The sequence below is a fragment of the Xenopus laevis genome, chromosome 3S (genome assembly GCF_017654675.1).
Source record: "Xenopus laevis strain J_2021 chromosome 3S, Xenopus_laevis_v10.1, whole genome shotgun sequence".
NCBI lineage: Eukaryota > Metazoa > Chordata > Amphibia > Anura > Pipidae > Xenopus > Xenopus laevis.
Genome location: NC_054376.1, coordinates 131726420 through 131745266, shown reverse-complemented (window position 1 = coordinate 131745266; position 18847 = coordinate 131726420). Strand labels below are relative to the sequence as shown.

The following is an 18847-nucleotide window of genomic DNA, read 5'->3' as shown; positions in this document are numbered from 1 at the left end:
TGCCGGAAGTCGTGCCGCAGCGGAAAGTGGAAAACTGTTCTGTTTGTTCGTCTCGGCTCCGGATACGGGTGAGAGGAGCTTCGCTATTTATATATTACGTACAGTGTCCCGGCCAGCTTGCACTCTAATCACTACTCTCTGCTCCGGCCCCTAAATCTCTGAGCAACAACCAGGCCTCAGCTTTTCTCTCACACTCCCCCTCCTACTGCTCAACTACAACTCCCAGCAGCCTCTTCTGAACTGCCGCATTCTGGGACTTTTATATTCCTCCTGCAACTCAACCGCTTTACTACTCATTCTATTCTATTGCTTTCACTCTCCTCAACACCTGCACCTGCCTTCTACCTGTCTGTCTGTCTCCTGCAATCTCATTGGCTCCCGCCTGCTGGGAGGAGCTACTGCTTTATTATCTCCCCTTTATATAGTCCATAAACTACTCCTATTGTAAATTATATAGTGAATAATGTACCCCCTCTTCTAACTCATATCCCCTTATATATTTATATATAGTGATCATATCCCCCTTATATATTTATATATAGTGATCATATCCCCCTTATATATTTATATATACTGATCATATCCCCCCTTATATATTTATATATAGTGATCATATTCCCCTTATATATTTATATATAGTGATCATATCCCCTTATATATTTATATATAGTGATCATATCCCCTTATATATTATATATAGTGATCATATCCCCTTATATATTTATATATAGTGATCATATCCCCTTATATATTTATATATAGTGATCATATCCCCCTTATATATTATATATAGTGATCATATCCCTTATATATTTATATATAGTGATCATATCCTATTATATATTTATATATGTGATCATATCCCCTTATATATTTATATATAGTGATCATATCCCCCTTATATATTTATATATAGTGATCATATCCCCTTATAATATTTTATATTATAGTGATCATATCCCCTTATATATTTATATATAGTGATCATATCCCCCTTATATATTTATATATAGTGATCATATCCCCCTTTATATATTTATATATAGTGATCATATCCCCTTATATATTTATATATAGTGATCATATCCCCTTATATATTTATATATAGTGATCATATCCCCTTTATATATTTATATATAGTGATCATATCCCCCTTATATATTTATATATAGTGATTATATCCCCTTATATATTTATATATAGTGATCATATCCCCTTATATATTTATATATAGTGATCATATCCCCTTATATATTTATATATAGTGATCATATCCCCTTATATATTTATATATAGTGATCATATCCCCCTTATATATTTATATATAGTGATCATATCCCCTTATATATTTATATATAGTGATCATATCCCCTTATATATTTATATATAGTGATTATATCCCCTTATATATTTATATATAGTGATCATATCCCCCTTATATATTTATATATAGTGATCATATCCCCCTTATATATTTATATATAGTGATCATATCCCCCTTATATATTTATATATAGTGATATATCCCCTTATATATTTATATATAGTGATCATATCCCCTTATATATTTATATATAGTGATCATATCCCCTTATATATTTATATATAGTGATCATATCCCCTTATATATTTATATATAGTGATCATATCCCCTTATATATTTATATATAGTGATTATATCCCCTTATATATTTATATATAGTGATCATATCCCCTTATAATTTATATATAGTGATCATATCCCCTATATATTTATATATAGTGATCATATCCCCTTATATATTTATATATAGTGATCATATCCCCCTTATATATTTATATATAGTGATATATCCCCTTATATATTTATATATAGTGATCATATCCCCTTATATATTTATATATAGTGATCATATCCCCTTATATATTTATATATAGTGATCATATCCCCTTATATATTTATATATAGTGATCATATCCCCTTATATATTTATATATAGTGATCATATCCCCTTATATATTTATATATAGTGATCATATCCCCCTTATATATTTATATATAGTGATCATATCCCCCTTATATATTTATATATAGTGATCATATCCCCCTTATATATTTATATATAGTGATCATATCCCCTTATATATTTATATATAGTGATCATATCCCCTTATATATTTATATATAGTGATCATATCCCCTTATATATTTATATATAGTGATCATATCCCCTTATATATTTATATATAGTGATCATATCCCCTTATATATTTATATATAGTGATATATCCCCCTTATATATTTATATATAGTGATCATATCCCCCTTTATATATTTATATATAGTGATCATATCCCCTTATATATTTATATATAGTGATCATATCCCCTTATATATTTATATATAGTGATCATATCCCCTTATATATTTATATATAGTGATCATATCCCTTATATATTTATATATAGTGTCATATCCCTTATATATTATATATAGTGATCATATCCCCTTATATATTTATATATAGTGATCATATCCCCTTATATATTTATATATAGTGATCATATCCCCTTATATATTTATATATAGTGATCATATCCCCCTTATATATTTATATATAGTGATCATATCCCCCTTATATATTTATATATAGTGATCATATCCCCTTATATATTTATATATACTGATCATATCCCCCCTTATATATTTATATATAGTGATCATATCCCCTTATATATTTATATATAGTGATCATATCCCCTTATATATTTATATATAGTGATCATATCCCCTTATATATTATATAAAGTGATCATATCCCCCCTTATATATTTATATATAGTGATCATATCCCCTTATATATTTATATATAGTGATCATATCCCCCTTATATATTTATATATAGTGATCATATCCCCTTATATATTTATATATAGTGATCATATCCCCTTATATATTTATATATAGTGATCATATCCCCTTATATATTTATATATAGTGATCATATCCCCTTATATATTTATATATAGTGATCATATCCCCTTATATATTTATATATAGTGATCATATCCCCTTATATATTTATATATAGTGATCATATCCCCCTTATATATTTATATATAGTGATCATATCCCCTTATATATTTATATATACTGATCATATCCCCCCTTATATATTTATATATAGTGATCATATCCCCTTATATATTTATATATAGTGATCATATCCCCTTATATATTTATATATAGTGATCATATCCCCTTATATATTTATATAAAGTGATCATATCCCCCTTATATATTTATATATAGTGATCATATCCCCTTATATATTTATATATAGTGATCATATCCCCTTATATATTTATATATAGTGATCATATCCCCTTATATATTTATATATAGTGATCATATCCCCTTATATATTTATATATAGTGATCATATCCCCCTTATATATTTATATATAGTGATCATATCCCCCTTATATATTTATATATAGTGATCATATCCCCTTATATATTTATATATACTGATCATATCCCCCTTATATATTTATATATAGTGATCATATCCCCTTATATATTTATATATAGTGATCATATCCCCTTATATATTTATATATAGTGATCATATCCCCTTATATATTTATATAAAGTGATCATATCCCCCTTATATATTTATATATAGTGATCATATCCCCTTATATATTTATATAAAGTGATCATATCCCCTTATATATTTATATATAGTGATCATATCCCCTTATATATTTATATATAGTGATCATATCCCCCTTATATATTTATATATAGTGATCATATCCCCCTTATATATTTATATAGTGATCATATCCCCCTTATATATTTATATATAGTGATCATATCCCCCTTATATATTTATATATAGTGATCATATCCCCCTTATATATTTATATATAGTGATCATATCCCTCTTATATATTTATATATAGTGATCATATCCCCTTATATATTATATATAGTGATCATATCCCCTTATAATCTATATATAGTGATCATATCCCCTTATATATTTATATATAGTGATCATATCCCCTTATATATTTATATATAGTGATCATATCCCCTTATATATTTATATATAGTGATCATATCCCTTATATATTTATATATAGTGATCATATCCCCCTTATATATTTATATATAGTGATCATATCCCCCTTATATATTTACATATAGTGATCATATCCCCTTATATATTTACATATAGTGATCATATCCCCTTATATATTTATATATAGTGATCATATCCCCTTATATATTTATATATAGTGATCATATCCCTTATATATTTATATATAGTGATCATATCCCCCTTATATATTTATATATAGTGATCATATCCCCCTTATATATTTATATATAGTGATCATATCCCCCTTATATATTTATATATGTGATCATATCCCCTTATATATTTATATATAGTGATCATATCCCCTTATATATTTATATATAGTGATCATATCCCCTTATATATTTATATTAGTGATCAATCCCCTCTTATATATTTATATGTAGTGATCATATCCCCCTTATATATTTATATGTAGTGATCATATCCCCCTTATATATTTATATATAGTGATCATATCCCCCTTATATATTTATATATAGTGATCATATCCCCCTTATATATTTATATATAGTGATCATATCCCTCTTATATATTTATATATAGTGATCATATCCCCCTTATATATTTATATATAGTGATCATATCCCCTTATATATTTATATATAGTGATCATATCCCCCTTATATATTTATATATAGTGATCATATCCCTCTTATATATTATATATAGTGATCATATCCCCCTTATATATTATATATAGTGATCATATCCCCCTTATATATTTATATATAGTGATCATATCCCTCTTATATATTTATATGTAGTGATCATATCCCCCTTATATATTTATATGTAGTGATCATATCCCCCTTATATATTTATATATAGTGATCATATCCCCTTATATATTTATATATATTGATCATTATCCCTCTTATATATTTATATGTAGTGATCATATCCCCCTTATATATTTATATGTAGTGATCATATCCCCCTTATATATTTATATATAGTGATCATATCCCCCTTATATATTTATATATAGTGATCATATCCCCCTTATATATTTATATATAGTGATCATATCCCTCTTATATATTTATATGTAGTGATCATATCCCCCTTATATATTTATATATAGTGATCATATCCCCTTATATATTTTTATATAGTGATCATATCCTCTTATATATTTATATATAAGAGGATATAGTGATCATATCCCCTTATATATTTATATATAGTGGTCATATCCCCTTATATATTTATATATAGTGGTCATATCCCCTTATATATTTATATATAGTGATCATATCTCCCTTATATATTTATATATAGTGATCATATCCCCCTTATATATTTATATATAGTGATCATATCCCCCTTATATATTTATATATAGTGGTCATATCCCCTTATATATTTATATATAGTGATTATATCCCCCTTATATATTTATATATAGTGGTCATATCCCCTTATATATTTATATATAGTGATCATATCTCCCTTATATATTTATATATAGTGATCATATCCCCTTATATATTTTTATATAGTGATCATATCCTCTTATATATTTATATATAAGAGGATATAGTGATCATATCCCCTTATATATTTATATATAGTGGTCATATCCCCTTATATATTTATATATAGTGGTCATATCCCCTTATATATTTATATATAGTGATCATATCCCCTTATATATTTATATATAGTGATCATATCCCCTTATATATTTATATATAGTGATCATATCCCCTTATTTATTTATATATAGTGATCATATCCCCCTTATATATTTATATATAATGATCATATCCCCTTATATATTTATATATAGTGATCATACTTGTTCCCAACTTGTTTATATAGTTTATATACACAAGCTGCTGTGTAACCATGGGGGCAGCCATTCAAGCACAGGATACACAGTAGATAACAGATAAGTACTACTATAGTTTATATAAACAAGCTGCTGTGTAGCCATGGGGGCAGCCATTCAAGCACAGGATACACAGTAGATAACAGATAAGTACTACTGTAGTTTATATAAACAAGCTGCTTGTAGCCATGGGGGCAGCCATTCAAGCACAGGATACACGTAGATAACAGATAAGTACTACTATAGTTTATATAAACAAGCTGCTGTGTAGCCATGGGGACAGCCATTCAAGCACAGGATACACAGTAGATAACAGATAAGTACTACTATAGTTTATATAAACAAGCTGCTGTGTAGCCATGGGGGCAGCCATTCAAGCACAGGATACACAGTAGATAACAGATAAGTACTACTATAGTTTATATAAACAAGCTGCTGTGTAGCCATGGGGACAGCCATTCAAGCACAGGATACACAGTAGATAACAGATAAGTACTACTATAGTTTATATAAACAAGCTGCTGTGTAGCCATGGGGGCAGCCATTCAAGCACAGGATACACAGTAGATAACAGATAAGTACTATTATAGTTTATATAAACAAGCTGCTGTGTAGCCATGGGGGCAGCCATTCAAGCACAGGATACACAGTAGATAACAGATAAGTACTACTATAGTTTATATAAACAAGCTGCTGTGTAGCCATGGGGGCAGCCATTCAAGCACAGGATACACAGTAGATAACAGATAAGTACTACTGTAGTTTATATAAACAAGCTGCTTGTAGCCATGGGGGTAGCCATTCAAGCACAGGATACACGTAGATAACAGATAAGTACTACTATAGTTTCTATAAACAAGCTGCTGTGTAGCCATGGGGGCAGCCATTCAAGCACAGGATACACAGTAGATAACAGATAAGTACTACTATAGTTTATATAAACAAGCTGCTGTGTAGCCATGGGGACAGCCATTCAAGCACAGGATACACAGTAGATAACAGATAAGTACTACTATAGTTTATATAAACAAGCTGCTGTGTAGCCATGGGGGCAGCCATTCAAGCACAGGATACACAGTAGATAACAGATAAGTACTATTATAGTTTATATAAACAAGCTGCTGTGTAGCCATGGGGGCAGCCATTCAAGCACAGGATACACAGTAGATAACAGATAAGTACTACTATAGTTTATATAAACAAGCTGCTGTGTAGCCATGGGGGCAGCCATTCAAGCACAGGATACACAGTAGATAACAGATAAGTACTACTGTAGTTTATATAAACAAGCTGCTTGTAGCCATGGGGGTAGCCATTCAAGCACAGGATACACGTAGATAACAGATAAGTACTACTATAGTTTCTATAAACAAGCTGCTGTGTAGCCATGGGGGCAGCCATTCAAGCACAGGATACACAGTAGATAACAGATAAGTACTACTATAGTTTATATAAACAAGCTGCTGTGTAGCCATGGGGGCAGCCATTCAAGCACAGGATATACAGTAGATAACAGATAAGTACTACTATAGTTTATATAAACAAGCTGCTGTGTAGCCATGGGGGCAGCCATTCAAGCACAGGATACACAGTAGATAACAGATAAGTACTACTATAGTTTATATAAACAAGCTGCTGTGTAGCCATGGGGGCAGCCATTCAAGCGCAGGATACACAGTAGATAACAGATAAGTACTACTATAGTTTATATAAACAAGCTGCTGTGTAGCCATGGGGGCAGCCATTCAAGCACAGGATACACAGTAGATAACAGATAAGTACTACTATAGTTTATATAAACAAGCTGCTGTGTAGCCATGGATGCACAGGATATACAGCAGATAACAGACGTACTCTGTAGTATACAATGGGATTATTCAGAACTTATCTGTTATCTACTGTGTATGCTGTGCTTGAATGGCTGCCCCCATGGCTACACAGCAGCTTGTTTATAGAAACTATAGTAGTAGGAAACACATCATTTGAACTAGTGTAGTGTAGCAGTACATTATATTGTCATTACATTAAAGGGGACCCATCACCCAAAAAAATGATTCCAAATCCTATTTTATCACATTAGTCAAGCAAAATGAACATTAATTACACTATATAAATGATTTGAATCTTGTTTCCTTCAGTCTGGGAAGTCATAATTATAACTAACAGGCAGGAGCCATTTTGTGGGAGAGCAGTGACATGTAGGAAGTGCTGAATGGAAAGTGAAAGTAACTGCCTAAGGCATAGAGGAGGGGCAGACAATATTTGATTGACAGCTGAGATGTTTAAATGAGTTTACAACAGCTATGAATGCGTAAATAAAAAAAAAGAAATTGGATTTCATGTTTAATTTGGAAAGGACTTTTATTATACAGATTTTCATGTCTGGGTGACAGGTCCCCTTTAAGAGATCTATTGTTTCCGGGCCCCAGTTTGACAACATTAGAGATAAAGTAGGAGAGAGTGTATTGTATGTGTGTGTGGTGCAGTAGTGAGTAAAGTACAAGTGTGTGTAACAGTGTGAGTATTTGTATACACATGAGTAACAGAGACACGTGTAAGTGGCAGCATTAGAAGTTGGGGCTCAGTACATGTGTATTGTAGGACTTACTGTGTCCCCTCTCTTTCCCATTAGGTCCTCCTTTACCCATCACTATGCCAGCGCTACTGGAGAGACCCAAACTGTCCAACACCATGGCCCGGGCACTCCATAGGCACGTCATGATGGAGCGGGAGCGCAAGAGGCAGGGTAAGACCCTTGGGGTAAATGATATTTGTATGTAAGTGCCTTATAATGGGGGGAGGCATTAGTATTATTAGGTGCTGTGTATATGTAGAGAAGGCTGGCATATACACTGTGTGCAGGTAAGAGAGGCTGGCATCACTACTCTTTAGAAAGGAAAGGTTGGCAGGATTACTTGTGTAGGAATAACTATTATTACTATTATTATTATTACTATTAGTATTATTATTAGGTGCTGTGTATATGTAGAGAAGGCTGGCATATATATACTGTGTGCAGGTAGGAGAGGCTGGCATCACTACTCTTTAGAAAGGAAAGGTTGGCAGGATTACTTGTGTAGGAATTGCAATGAGGTGCATTATGGGTAAGGAGTGGTATCGCCTATATACAACCCCAGTGCATCGACTCTCCTAGTTTCTATCCACTGAGCAGCTGCTGCAGTTTTACATGGGGAAATAGTGTAAGTGCCCCGGGAAGTTTCTACACATTTCTGCCATCTTTCTTACCTTTCCCAGGTGTCTCTCACCAGACTACAGGGTCTCTTGTATGTCCATGTGATTTTAGCCTTGCTTCAGTTCATCACTGATTTTCCTTTAATTGTGCTTTAACCTTTTCTTCTCCTATAAATATGAGGATCCAAAGTACAGAAAGACTCCCAATCCCGAAACCTCCAGGTGTTCCAGATAATAGACCCAATACCTGTACTGAATCAAATGCCTCAGCAAAGTCTAAGTAAATCACATCCACTGTCATCCCAGAGTCAAGGTCCCTGCTCACCTTCTCATAAAAAGAAATTAAATTAGTCTGGCACATAAAACTATTACACATAGAACTCACAATATTGTGATTTTCAATGTATTCCACTATCTTATCCCTTATTACCCCTTCCAAAAGCTTTCCTGCCACAATTTTCAGACTAACTGGTCTGTAGTTTAGAGACTGAGAACCTGATCTGTTTTTTCCGTTGGGGCAGTGGAGTATTCCTTTTGGGAAGTGGGGTATTCCCTTGGGGCAGTGGGATGTCCCCTTGGGGCAGTGGGACGTCTCCTTGGGGCAGTGGGGTATTCCCTTGGGGCAGTGGGATGTCCCCTTGGGGCAGTGGGGTATTACTTTTGGGCAGTGGAGTATTTCCTTGGGGCAGTGGGATGTCCCATTGGGGCAGTGGGACGTCTCCTTGGGGCAGTGGGGTATTCCCTTGGGGCAGTGGGATGTCCCCTTGGGGCAGTGGGATGTCCCCTTGGGGCAGTGGGGTATTACTTTTGGGCAGTGGGGTATTTCCTTGGGGCAGTGGGATGTCCCCTTGGGGCAGTGGGATGTCTCCTTGGGGCAGTGGGGTATTCCCTTGGTTTAATGGGGTATTCCCTTGGTTTAATGGGGTATTCCCTTGGTTTAGTGGGGTATTCCCTTGGGGCAGTGGGTTATTCCCTTGGGGCAATGGGATGTCCCCTTGGGGCAGTGGGTTGTTCCCTTGGGGCAGGGAGCTGTTTCCTTTGGCCAGTTGGGGTGTTCCCTTGAGGCAGCAGGGTGTCCTTTTGGATCAGTGAGGTGTCACCCTTGGGGCAGTGAGATTATGACTTTTACAATGTCCATTTTGCAGAGGAGGAGGAGGTGGACAAGATGATGGAGCAGAAGTTGAGAGATGAACAGGAGAGGAGGAGGAAGAAGGAGATGGAAGAGAGGATGTCCTTGGAGGAGACCAGGGAACAGGTGATGATGTTCATGCTCAGTGCCAGTAAGGTTGTAGAGAGACAATGGGTTGCTTGTTGCTACTTATAGCTCATAGGTAACTGATACAGAGCTTGTCTATGTCACTGTAATGTCACTAACTCTGTGTCCCTGCAGATCATGAAGCTCCAGGACAAACTGAATTCACTACAGGAGGAGAAGCACCAACTGTTCCTGCAACTGAAGAAGGTTCTTCATGAGGAGGAGAAGAGGAGAAGAAAGGAGCAGAGGTGAGTGGTAAGAGACTGAGGAAGTATCAGAGGTAAGGGGCAAAGAATAAGAAAGGATCAGTGGCAAGAGTGGAGGTGAATGGGAGGAGACTGAGGCAGGACGGAGGTTAATGGGAGGAGACTGAGGCAGGACGGAGGTTAATGGGAGGAGACTAAGGTAGGAGCGGAGGGGAATGGGAGGAGACTGAGGCAGGACGGAGGTTAATGGGAGGAGACTAAGGTAGGAGCGGAGGTGAATGGGAGGAGACTGAGGCAGGACGGAGGTTAATGGGAGGAGACTGAGGTAGGAGTGGAGGGGAATGGGAGGAGACTGAGGCAGGACGGAGGTTAATGGGAGGAGACTGAGGCAGGACGGAGGTTAATGGGAGGAGACTAAGGTAGGAGCAGAGGTGAATGGGAGGAGACTGAGGCAGGACGGAGGTTAATGGGAGGAGACTGAGGTAGGAGTGGAGGGGAATGGGAGGAGACTGAGGCAGGACGGAGGTGAATGGGAGGAGACTGAGGCAGGACGGAGGTTAATGGGAGGAGACTGAGGTAGGAGTGGAGGGGAATGGGAGGAGACTGAGGCAGGACGGAGGTGAATGGGAGGAGACTGAGGTAGGAGCAGAGGTGAATGGGAGAAGACTGAGGTAGGAGTGGAGGGGAATGGGAGGAGACTGACGTAGGAGCGGAGGTGAATGGGAGGAGACTGAGGTAGGAGCAGAGGTGAATGGGAGGAGACTGAGGAAACATCAGAGGTAAGGAGAAGAGAATGAGAGAGGATTAGTAGGAGAAGAGAGATGAGATGGCAGAATGAAGGCTGAGTGGTACAAAGGTGACAAGCAGGGTGCAGGGTGCAGGGAAATGATTAGGTATCAGGGGTAATGGAGACAAAGGAGTGAAGAAGCAGCACAGGTGGAGGGGAAAAGATTGAGGAAGGAACAACCATAAGGGGCAGATTCTGGCACATACAAAGGGACCTCATTCCTCTCTGACAATAACCTGCTGGACCCCCTACAATCTGGTTTTAAGCCACAACACTCCACTGAAACTGCCCTGACTCGACTAACTAATGACCTTTTAACCGCTAAAGCCAACAATCATTTCTCACTACTAATACTGCTTGATCTCCCAGCCGCATTTGACACTGTAGATCACCCTCTCCTCCTCCAGTCCCTCCAGTCACTTGGCCTTCGTGACACAGCCCTGTCCTGGTTCTCTTCTTACATCTCCAATCGTTCCTTCAGTGTCTCCTACAATGGAGTAGCATCTTCTCCCCTACCTCTTTCTGTTGGAGTTCCTCAAGGCTCTGTCCTGGGACCATTACTATTCTCCCTCTATACCTCCTCCCTCGGCAAATTAATCAACTCGTATGGTTTCCACTACCACCTCTATGCTGACGATACTCAGATCTATCTCTCATCTCCTGATCTCAACCCAGAACTCCTAACTCGCGTCTCCTCCTGCCTGTCCTCTATCTCTACCTGGATGTCACAACGCTACCTTAAATTAAACCTCTCTAAAACTGAAATGGTTCTCTTTCCTCCAACTAACACCAGTAGCATCCCGGAAGTATCCATCATAGTTACCAATTCCACTATCACCCCCTCTCCCCAGGCCCGGTGCCTTGGGGTTATCCTAGATTCTGCCCTGTCATTCACTCCTCATATCCAATCACTTATTAAATCATGTCACTTCCACCTAAGGAATATATCCAAAATACCATCATTTATCACCCAAGACGCGGCCAAAATTCTTATTCACTCTCTCATCATATCACGTCTAGACTACTGTAACTCTCTTTTAATTGGCCTCCCCCTCCAGAGACTGTCAGCTCTCCAGTCCATAATGAACACTCTGAATTCCCATTGAATTGTCCTAGTAAATACCCATTCTGATGTTTTACTTCCCCTTTATCTCTCCACACAGTGACCTAACAACCCTGACATCCGCTGCTTATCCTCAGGGCATGGTCATGCACACAGGAGCCCACCTCCTCAATATGCAAGGTAAGTGACCCGCCCTCATTAATATGCAAGGTAAGTGACCCGCCCCTCATTAATATGCAAGGTAAGTGACCCGCCCCCTCATTAATATTCCAGGTAAGTGGCTCAGTTGTGGGGGTGTGGTCGTATGTGCTGAATACACTGGGCAGTGCAGCTCAGCTCCAGTAGGGGCAAAGTCAGAGCAGGGTGAATAGTATAGAAGGTTGAGAAGCTGCACTGCTTTTGGCTGCTGTACTAGTTGTATGGCTTTAGGCACAGCAGGTTCCCCATAATGAAGAAATGTCCCTGTGTCTCTGCTTTATGTGATGCAATGATTGTGTCTCTCAGGCAGCCCAGGAGGACATTCCCGAGCCACCAGTCTCATGTCAGATCGAGCCAAGCAGATGTTTGGAGCCCCAGTCATTGCTGTGAGTCAAGTACATCTGCTATACCCTCCCCCTTTATTGTATATTATTATTATTATTATATTATTATATATATATATATATATATAAATATGATACACACATTAGATGAACTGGGGGATATGAGGGTAAGTACTGAGGATATTACAGATATTGGGGGATTAAAGGGATACTGTCATGGGAAAAAATTTTTTTCCCAAAATGAATCAGTTAATGGTGCTGCTCCAGCAGAATTCTGCACTGAAATCCATTTCTCAAAAGAGCAAACAGATTTTTTTTTATATTCAATTTTGAAATCTGACATGGGGCTAGACATTTTGTCAATTTCCCAGCTGCCCCAAGTCATGTGACTTGTACTCAAATAAACTTCAATCACTCTTTACTGCTGTACTGCAAGTTGGACTGATATCACCCCCTCCCCCCCAGCAGCCAAACAACAGAACAATGGGAAGGTAACCAGATAGCAGCTCCCTAACACAAGATAACAGCTGCCTGGTAGATCTAAGAAACAACACTCAATAGTAAAATCCAGGTCCCACTGAGACACATTCAGTTACATTGAGTAGGAGAAACAACAGCCTGCCAGAAAGCATTTCTCTCCTAAAGTGCAGGCACAAGTCACATGACTTGGGGCAGCTGGGAAATTGACAATATGTCTAGCCCCATGTCAGATTTCAAAATTGAATATAAAAAAATCTGTTTGCTCTTTTGAGAAATGGATTTCAGTGCAGAATTCTGCTGGAGCAGCACTATTAACTGATGTGTTTTGAAAAAAACATGTTTTCCGATGACAGGATCATTTTAAGTAGAGACATATTATACAAGCATTGTATGAATAGGGGGGGGGATATGAGGGTAAGTACAGGGAGTGAGGGGTCACATTTAATTGCACTTTACCCCCCCATCATTGGTCTTTATGTCCCTCAGGGGCGCCACTACTCTTCCCAGACATCGTTCAGCCCAACAGCAGCAGAACACGGCCAGTACCAGAGCAGCCAATCCAGCCACGGCCCTTACACTGTAAGCCAATCACAGCACAGCTTTGCAGCAGGACAGGCTGGCCCAGTTAACTATGCAGGGAGTCAGCCAATAAGAGGTAAGGAAGGCACCAGCCTATTCCCTGCACACCCTGTGTGTTTCCAGTTGAAGGGGCGAGTTGGCCCCCTTTTTTTTTCTTCAACATGAGCAAAGTGCTTAAAATTTCTGCTGAAAATATATTCTGCTTTATGGCACAAACTTATGCTGCATTAGCTGAGCTCTGTATAAACAAACCCCTCCCAGTCTTTGCTGTGAATTTTGGATTAAGGTGGCCATAGACGCAGAGATAATATTGTACAAAAGGAATTGTCATACGATATTAAGGAATGTTTATGGTGGGAAACGAGTCGAGTGCTGATATGGGCAGAAGACTTGGATATGGGTCGGCTCATGGACATGGGCCATTGTTTTAGTGCTGAATCATCAGATCCAGGTAGAATTGTATTGTTTCTATCAGTTTATCTGATGATTCAGCTCTACACGTGTGGATTGGAATGAATGAGCTTCTCCAGGACACATCTCCATTGTTACGTCTATAAGTGCTGGGAATGTAATGAGCTGCCTCCCCACAACTGTGAGAAGGACATGTAAGAGTTAACAGGCCAATGACATCCCTGTATGGACTGGAATGAGTTAATAAGGGTAGAGCCATTAATGCAGCATTATTACACCCCTTTATTCTCTGATTATCTAGTTTAACCCTCTCCCTCCTGTGTGTGCAGGTCCCTCTGCCTTCCAGACAATGCAGTACCTGTCCCACCAGCAGCCGGGGTACAGCATGCACAGTCACTATACTGGCCCCCACGCAGGTGAGTGGCCCCAACACCCCCACTTACCCTTCTATACAACAATGCCTGGCCACCTGACATCAACTCACATTATGTGCCCAAATGGCTCAACTCCAGACTCATGTCTAACCCCCAACTCATCTCCCTACTTCCTGATCATTCCTCTATCCTCAATGCCTCTTCCTGGTCCCTCTTCCCCTTCTTCCTGGTCCCTCTTTCTCTACTTCCTGATCATTCCTCTATCCTCAATGCCTCTTCCCCTTCTTCCTGGTCCCTCTTTCTCTACTTCCTGATCATTCCTCTATCCTCAATGCCTCTTCCCCTTCTTCCTGGTCCCTCTTTCTCTACTTCCTGATCATTCCTCTATCCTCAATGCCTCTTCCCCTTCTTCCTGGTCCCTCTTTCTCTACTTCCTGATCATTCCTCTATCCTCAATGCCTCTTTCCCTTCTTCCTGGTCCCTCTCTGCCTATTTGCTGATGACTCTATCCATGTTTCCTCACCTCTCTTTCCTATTTGCTAAAGACTCCCTCACGCTACATTCCGATGTTTCCAGAAGTCTCTTTTCATCCCCAGACAGTCGGCCTGCTTCTGGCAGTCTCACGTGTTGCTGTCTCTCTCACTCTCTCAGGTTTCATGCCCACCAGCACGGGGATCCCTCTGCAGAAGCAGCTGGAACATGCCAACCAGCAGTCTGGATTCAGTGACTCAGTGAGTGGCAACCTGTCCATAAGCCAAAGAGTGGGGCTAGTGAGGCAATGTCTTGTAAGAATCGCTGCAAATACACACAGAGGTCTTTTACTGGTTACTCACCTTATGGATGTGCTAATAGGGGCAGGGCAGGATGGAGGAGACCTTAGGTACACGTGGCCTCCTGGAGGGCAGACACAAGAGAAGCTGCGAATAGTCACTGGGCACATATAACTGACAGATAACTTATCTCTTCCCAGTCCACCCTACGTCCCATGCACCCCCAGGCTCTGCAGACTCTGCTTCCTGCACCACAGATAACTGTGCCACTGCAGCCAGCCAAGGTAAGTGGGCACACTCACCCAACAGCTAGCATTACCTTGGGCTCAGTGATTGGCAAGTTACACTCCATAACACTGGGTTTAACCTGATAGACATGTCTTTCTGTGCATCCCATATGCTGTGTAGCATGTCAGCCTGACCCACATAAGTTCTGCTCCCTAACTTTGTGTAGTCTCCGCCCACATTCACCTTTTCCAGGGACACAGATACCCCCAGTCAGTGTTGCATTTTGGTACATCTCACTACTCCCACCTGGTATTGCACATAAAACCACTATCATGTAGGGTTTTTCCCAAATCAGCAACAGTCAAGAAAACACCCATCAAAGACATACGTGGAGTTCCACCACCCTCCAACCAACCACATGGAGTTCCTACCCACGAACACCAACTTCTTATAGTTTCTGCTGCCTTAACCCAAGTGAAACACGTGGAGTCCCTTTAACACTCATCTAAACCAACCAAATTAGTTCCTATCCCACTCCTCTTGCTCCTATCCAAGGCCACACCCATGAAGTCTCTTCCACCCACCTAAGATAATCACATGACGTATCACTCCCACCCATCTAAGGGCAGTGACACACCAGGGGATTAATCGCTAGCAATAAATCAATGTTTCTCTGGGCAACTAATCTCCTGCACTCTCCAGTAAAAAGCTTTCCCATAGGCAATAGTGTGAATCGCTGGTGGTAAAACCCATGTGTCGCTCCAGTCTCCCAAAATCGCTATAAGAGGAAACTTCAAGTGATTTTGGGAGACTGGAGGGATTCACACTGTTGCCTATGGGAAAGCTTTTACTGGAGAGTGCAGTAGATTAGTTGCCCAGAGAAGCATTGACTTATCGCTAGCGATTAATCCCCTGGTGTGTCACTGCCCTTAACACAAGTTCCTTCCACCCAAGACAAACACATGGAGTTCCTTCTCTCCCAGGTACAGCCATCAACAAGAAATTCCTTACTGACACCCACCTAAGCTAATCAAATGAACTATCTCTTCCACCCATCTAAACAAGAATTCCTTCCACCCATCTAAACAAGAGTTCCTTCCACCCATCTAAACAAGAGTTCCTTCCACCCATCTAAACAAGTGTTCCTTCCACCCATCTAAACAAGAGTTCCTTCCACCCATCTAAACAAGAGTTCCTTCCACCCATCTAAACAAGAGTTCCTTCCACCCATCTAAACAAGAGTTCCTTCCACCCATCTAACAAGAGTTCCTTCCACCCATCTAAACAAGAGTTCCTTCCAACCATCTAAACAAGAGTTCCTTCCACCCATCTAAACAAGAGTTCCTTCCAACCATCTAAACAAGAGTTCCTTCCACCCATCTAAACAAGAGTTCCTTCCACCCATCTAAACAAGAGTTCCTTCCACCCATCTAAACAAGAGTTCCTTCCACCCATCTAAACAAGTGTTCCTTCCACCCATCTAAACAAGAGTTCCTTCCACCCATCTAAACAAGTGTTCCTTCCACCCATCTAAACAAGAGTTCCTTCCACCCATCTAAACAAGAGTTCCTTCCACCCATCTAAACAAGAGTTCCTTCCACCCATCTAAACAAGAGTTCCTTCCACCCATCTAAACAAGAGTTCCTTCCACCCATCTAAACAAGAGTTCCTTCCACCCATCTAAACAAGTGTTCCTTCCACCCAAGACAAACACATGGAGTTCCTTCTCCCAGGTACAGCCATCCACAAGAAATTCCTTATGGACACCCACCTAAGCTGAAGTTCCTCACCCCACCCATCTAAGCCAACAGAATAAGTTGCTGTCACCCAAGCCAAGGACAAGGAGTTTCTTCCGAAGAACCACCCAAAGAACCACATGGAGTTCCTCTTGCAGCACACAGAGGTCCATGGCCACATATGGAGAGCCTCAGCAACACTAACTTAAGCCAATCCCATGGAATTCTTGTCCCACACATCAAATGAAGCCATCCACATGGACACCCACTTATAGCCATTTTTTGGATGGGGACAGGACTTTGCACTGTATATAATGGTGAATTTGTAACCCCTGTGATTTCCTTCTCTCTCCTTCTTGCCCCTCCTACATCCCACCCTCCTTGTGGTTCTTGCTCACTGCTCCACCCTGACATGATGTGTTGTCTCTACAGTCTGCCCTGTCCTACAGCCATCCCTCCCGCTCTGCCTCTCCGGGTGGATACCCTCATGGGACGCCCCCTCAGCAGCCCCACACGGTAAGATTGGCCGCCTCTGGCACAGTTTGGGGGTATATTCAGGGAGGGTGGTTTGATGGTGCAGATAATGACATGGAACAAGGGTCAGACTGTCTAGATTTGCCTTTATGCCCTGTGGCGGGGCTACTAGCCAATAAGCCACATACTGCTCCCCTACAGTCATTTTATACTAATGTGTATTTCTCTCAGTCTGGATTTCAGGCCTCCCCCCAGCAGAACCCCCGCCTCCCCTTCATGCAACATGGACAGAACCAGCGCTTTTACCACAAATAATGGCTCCACCTACAGAAGGGGGCGGGACTTGCTCCTAATTTCTCTCCTGTCTGGCGCTTCTTGCCTAATTCTGTGCCAGCTTTGTACCCCCAGGCGCTGCTATACTGAATAAAGTGCTTCTATCTGGCTTGGCCACGCCTCCCTTCTTTATTGGGGGTGGGGTTATAATAGTTATATAAATAAACTCTCAACGCTAGCCACGCCCACTTTTTCCCATGTGTGGCCACACCCACTTGCAAAATAATCCAGAAACCGTGAACTTCGTTTGTGATGTTCATTTACCGAGAGTTTATTGTAGAGAACAGAGACTGCAGTACTGCTACAGAGGGGGCCCAAAATTGGTACAGAGGAAGCCCCACATTGCTACAGAGGGGGCCCCAGCACTGGATGGTACAGAGGGGGCCCCACATTGCTACAGAGGGGGCCCCAGCACTGGATGGTACA

General features: G+C 39.6%; 1 protein-coding gene across 1 annotated transcript; it reads left to right on the top strand.

Annotated features, from left to right (window-relative positions):
- Position 1: 1 nt before the first annotated feature.
- Positions 2-18536, top strand: gps2.S (G protein pathway suppressor 2 S homeolog; the record flags this gene model as incomplete). Its single annotated transcript, NM_001086717.1, is given in 12 exon segments — positions 2-68; positions 8624-8737; positions 10329-10438; positions 10574-10686; positions 12595-12674; positions 12999-13078; positions 14003-14171; positions 14836-14922; positions 15532-15611; positions 15851-15934; positions 18047-18130; positions 18320-18536. Coding segments are annotated over 11 exon segments (1065 nt in total). The 3' UTR covers positions 18404-18536.
- Between the last annotated feature and the right edge of the window lie 311 nt (positions 18537-18847).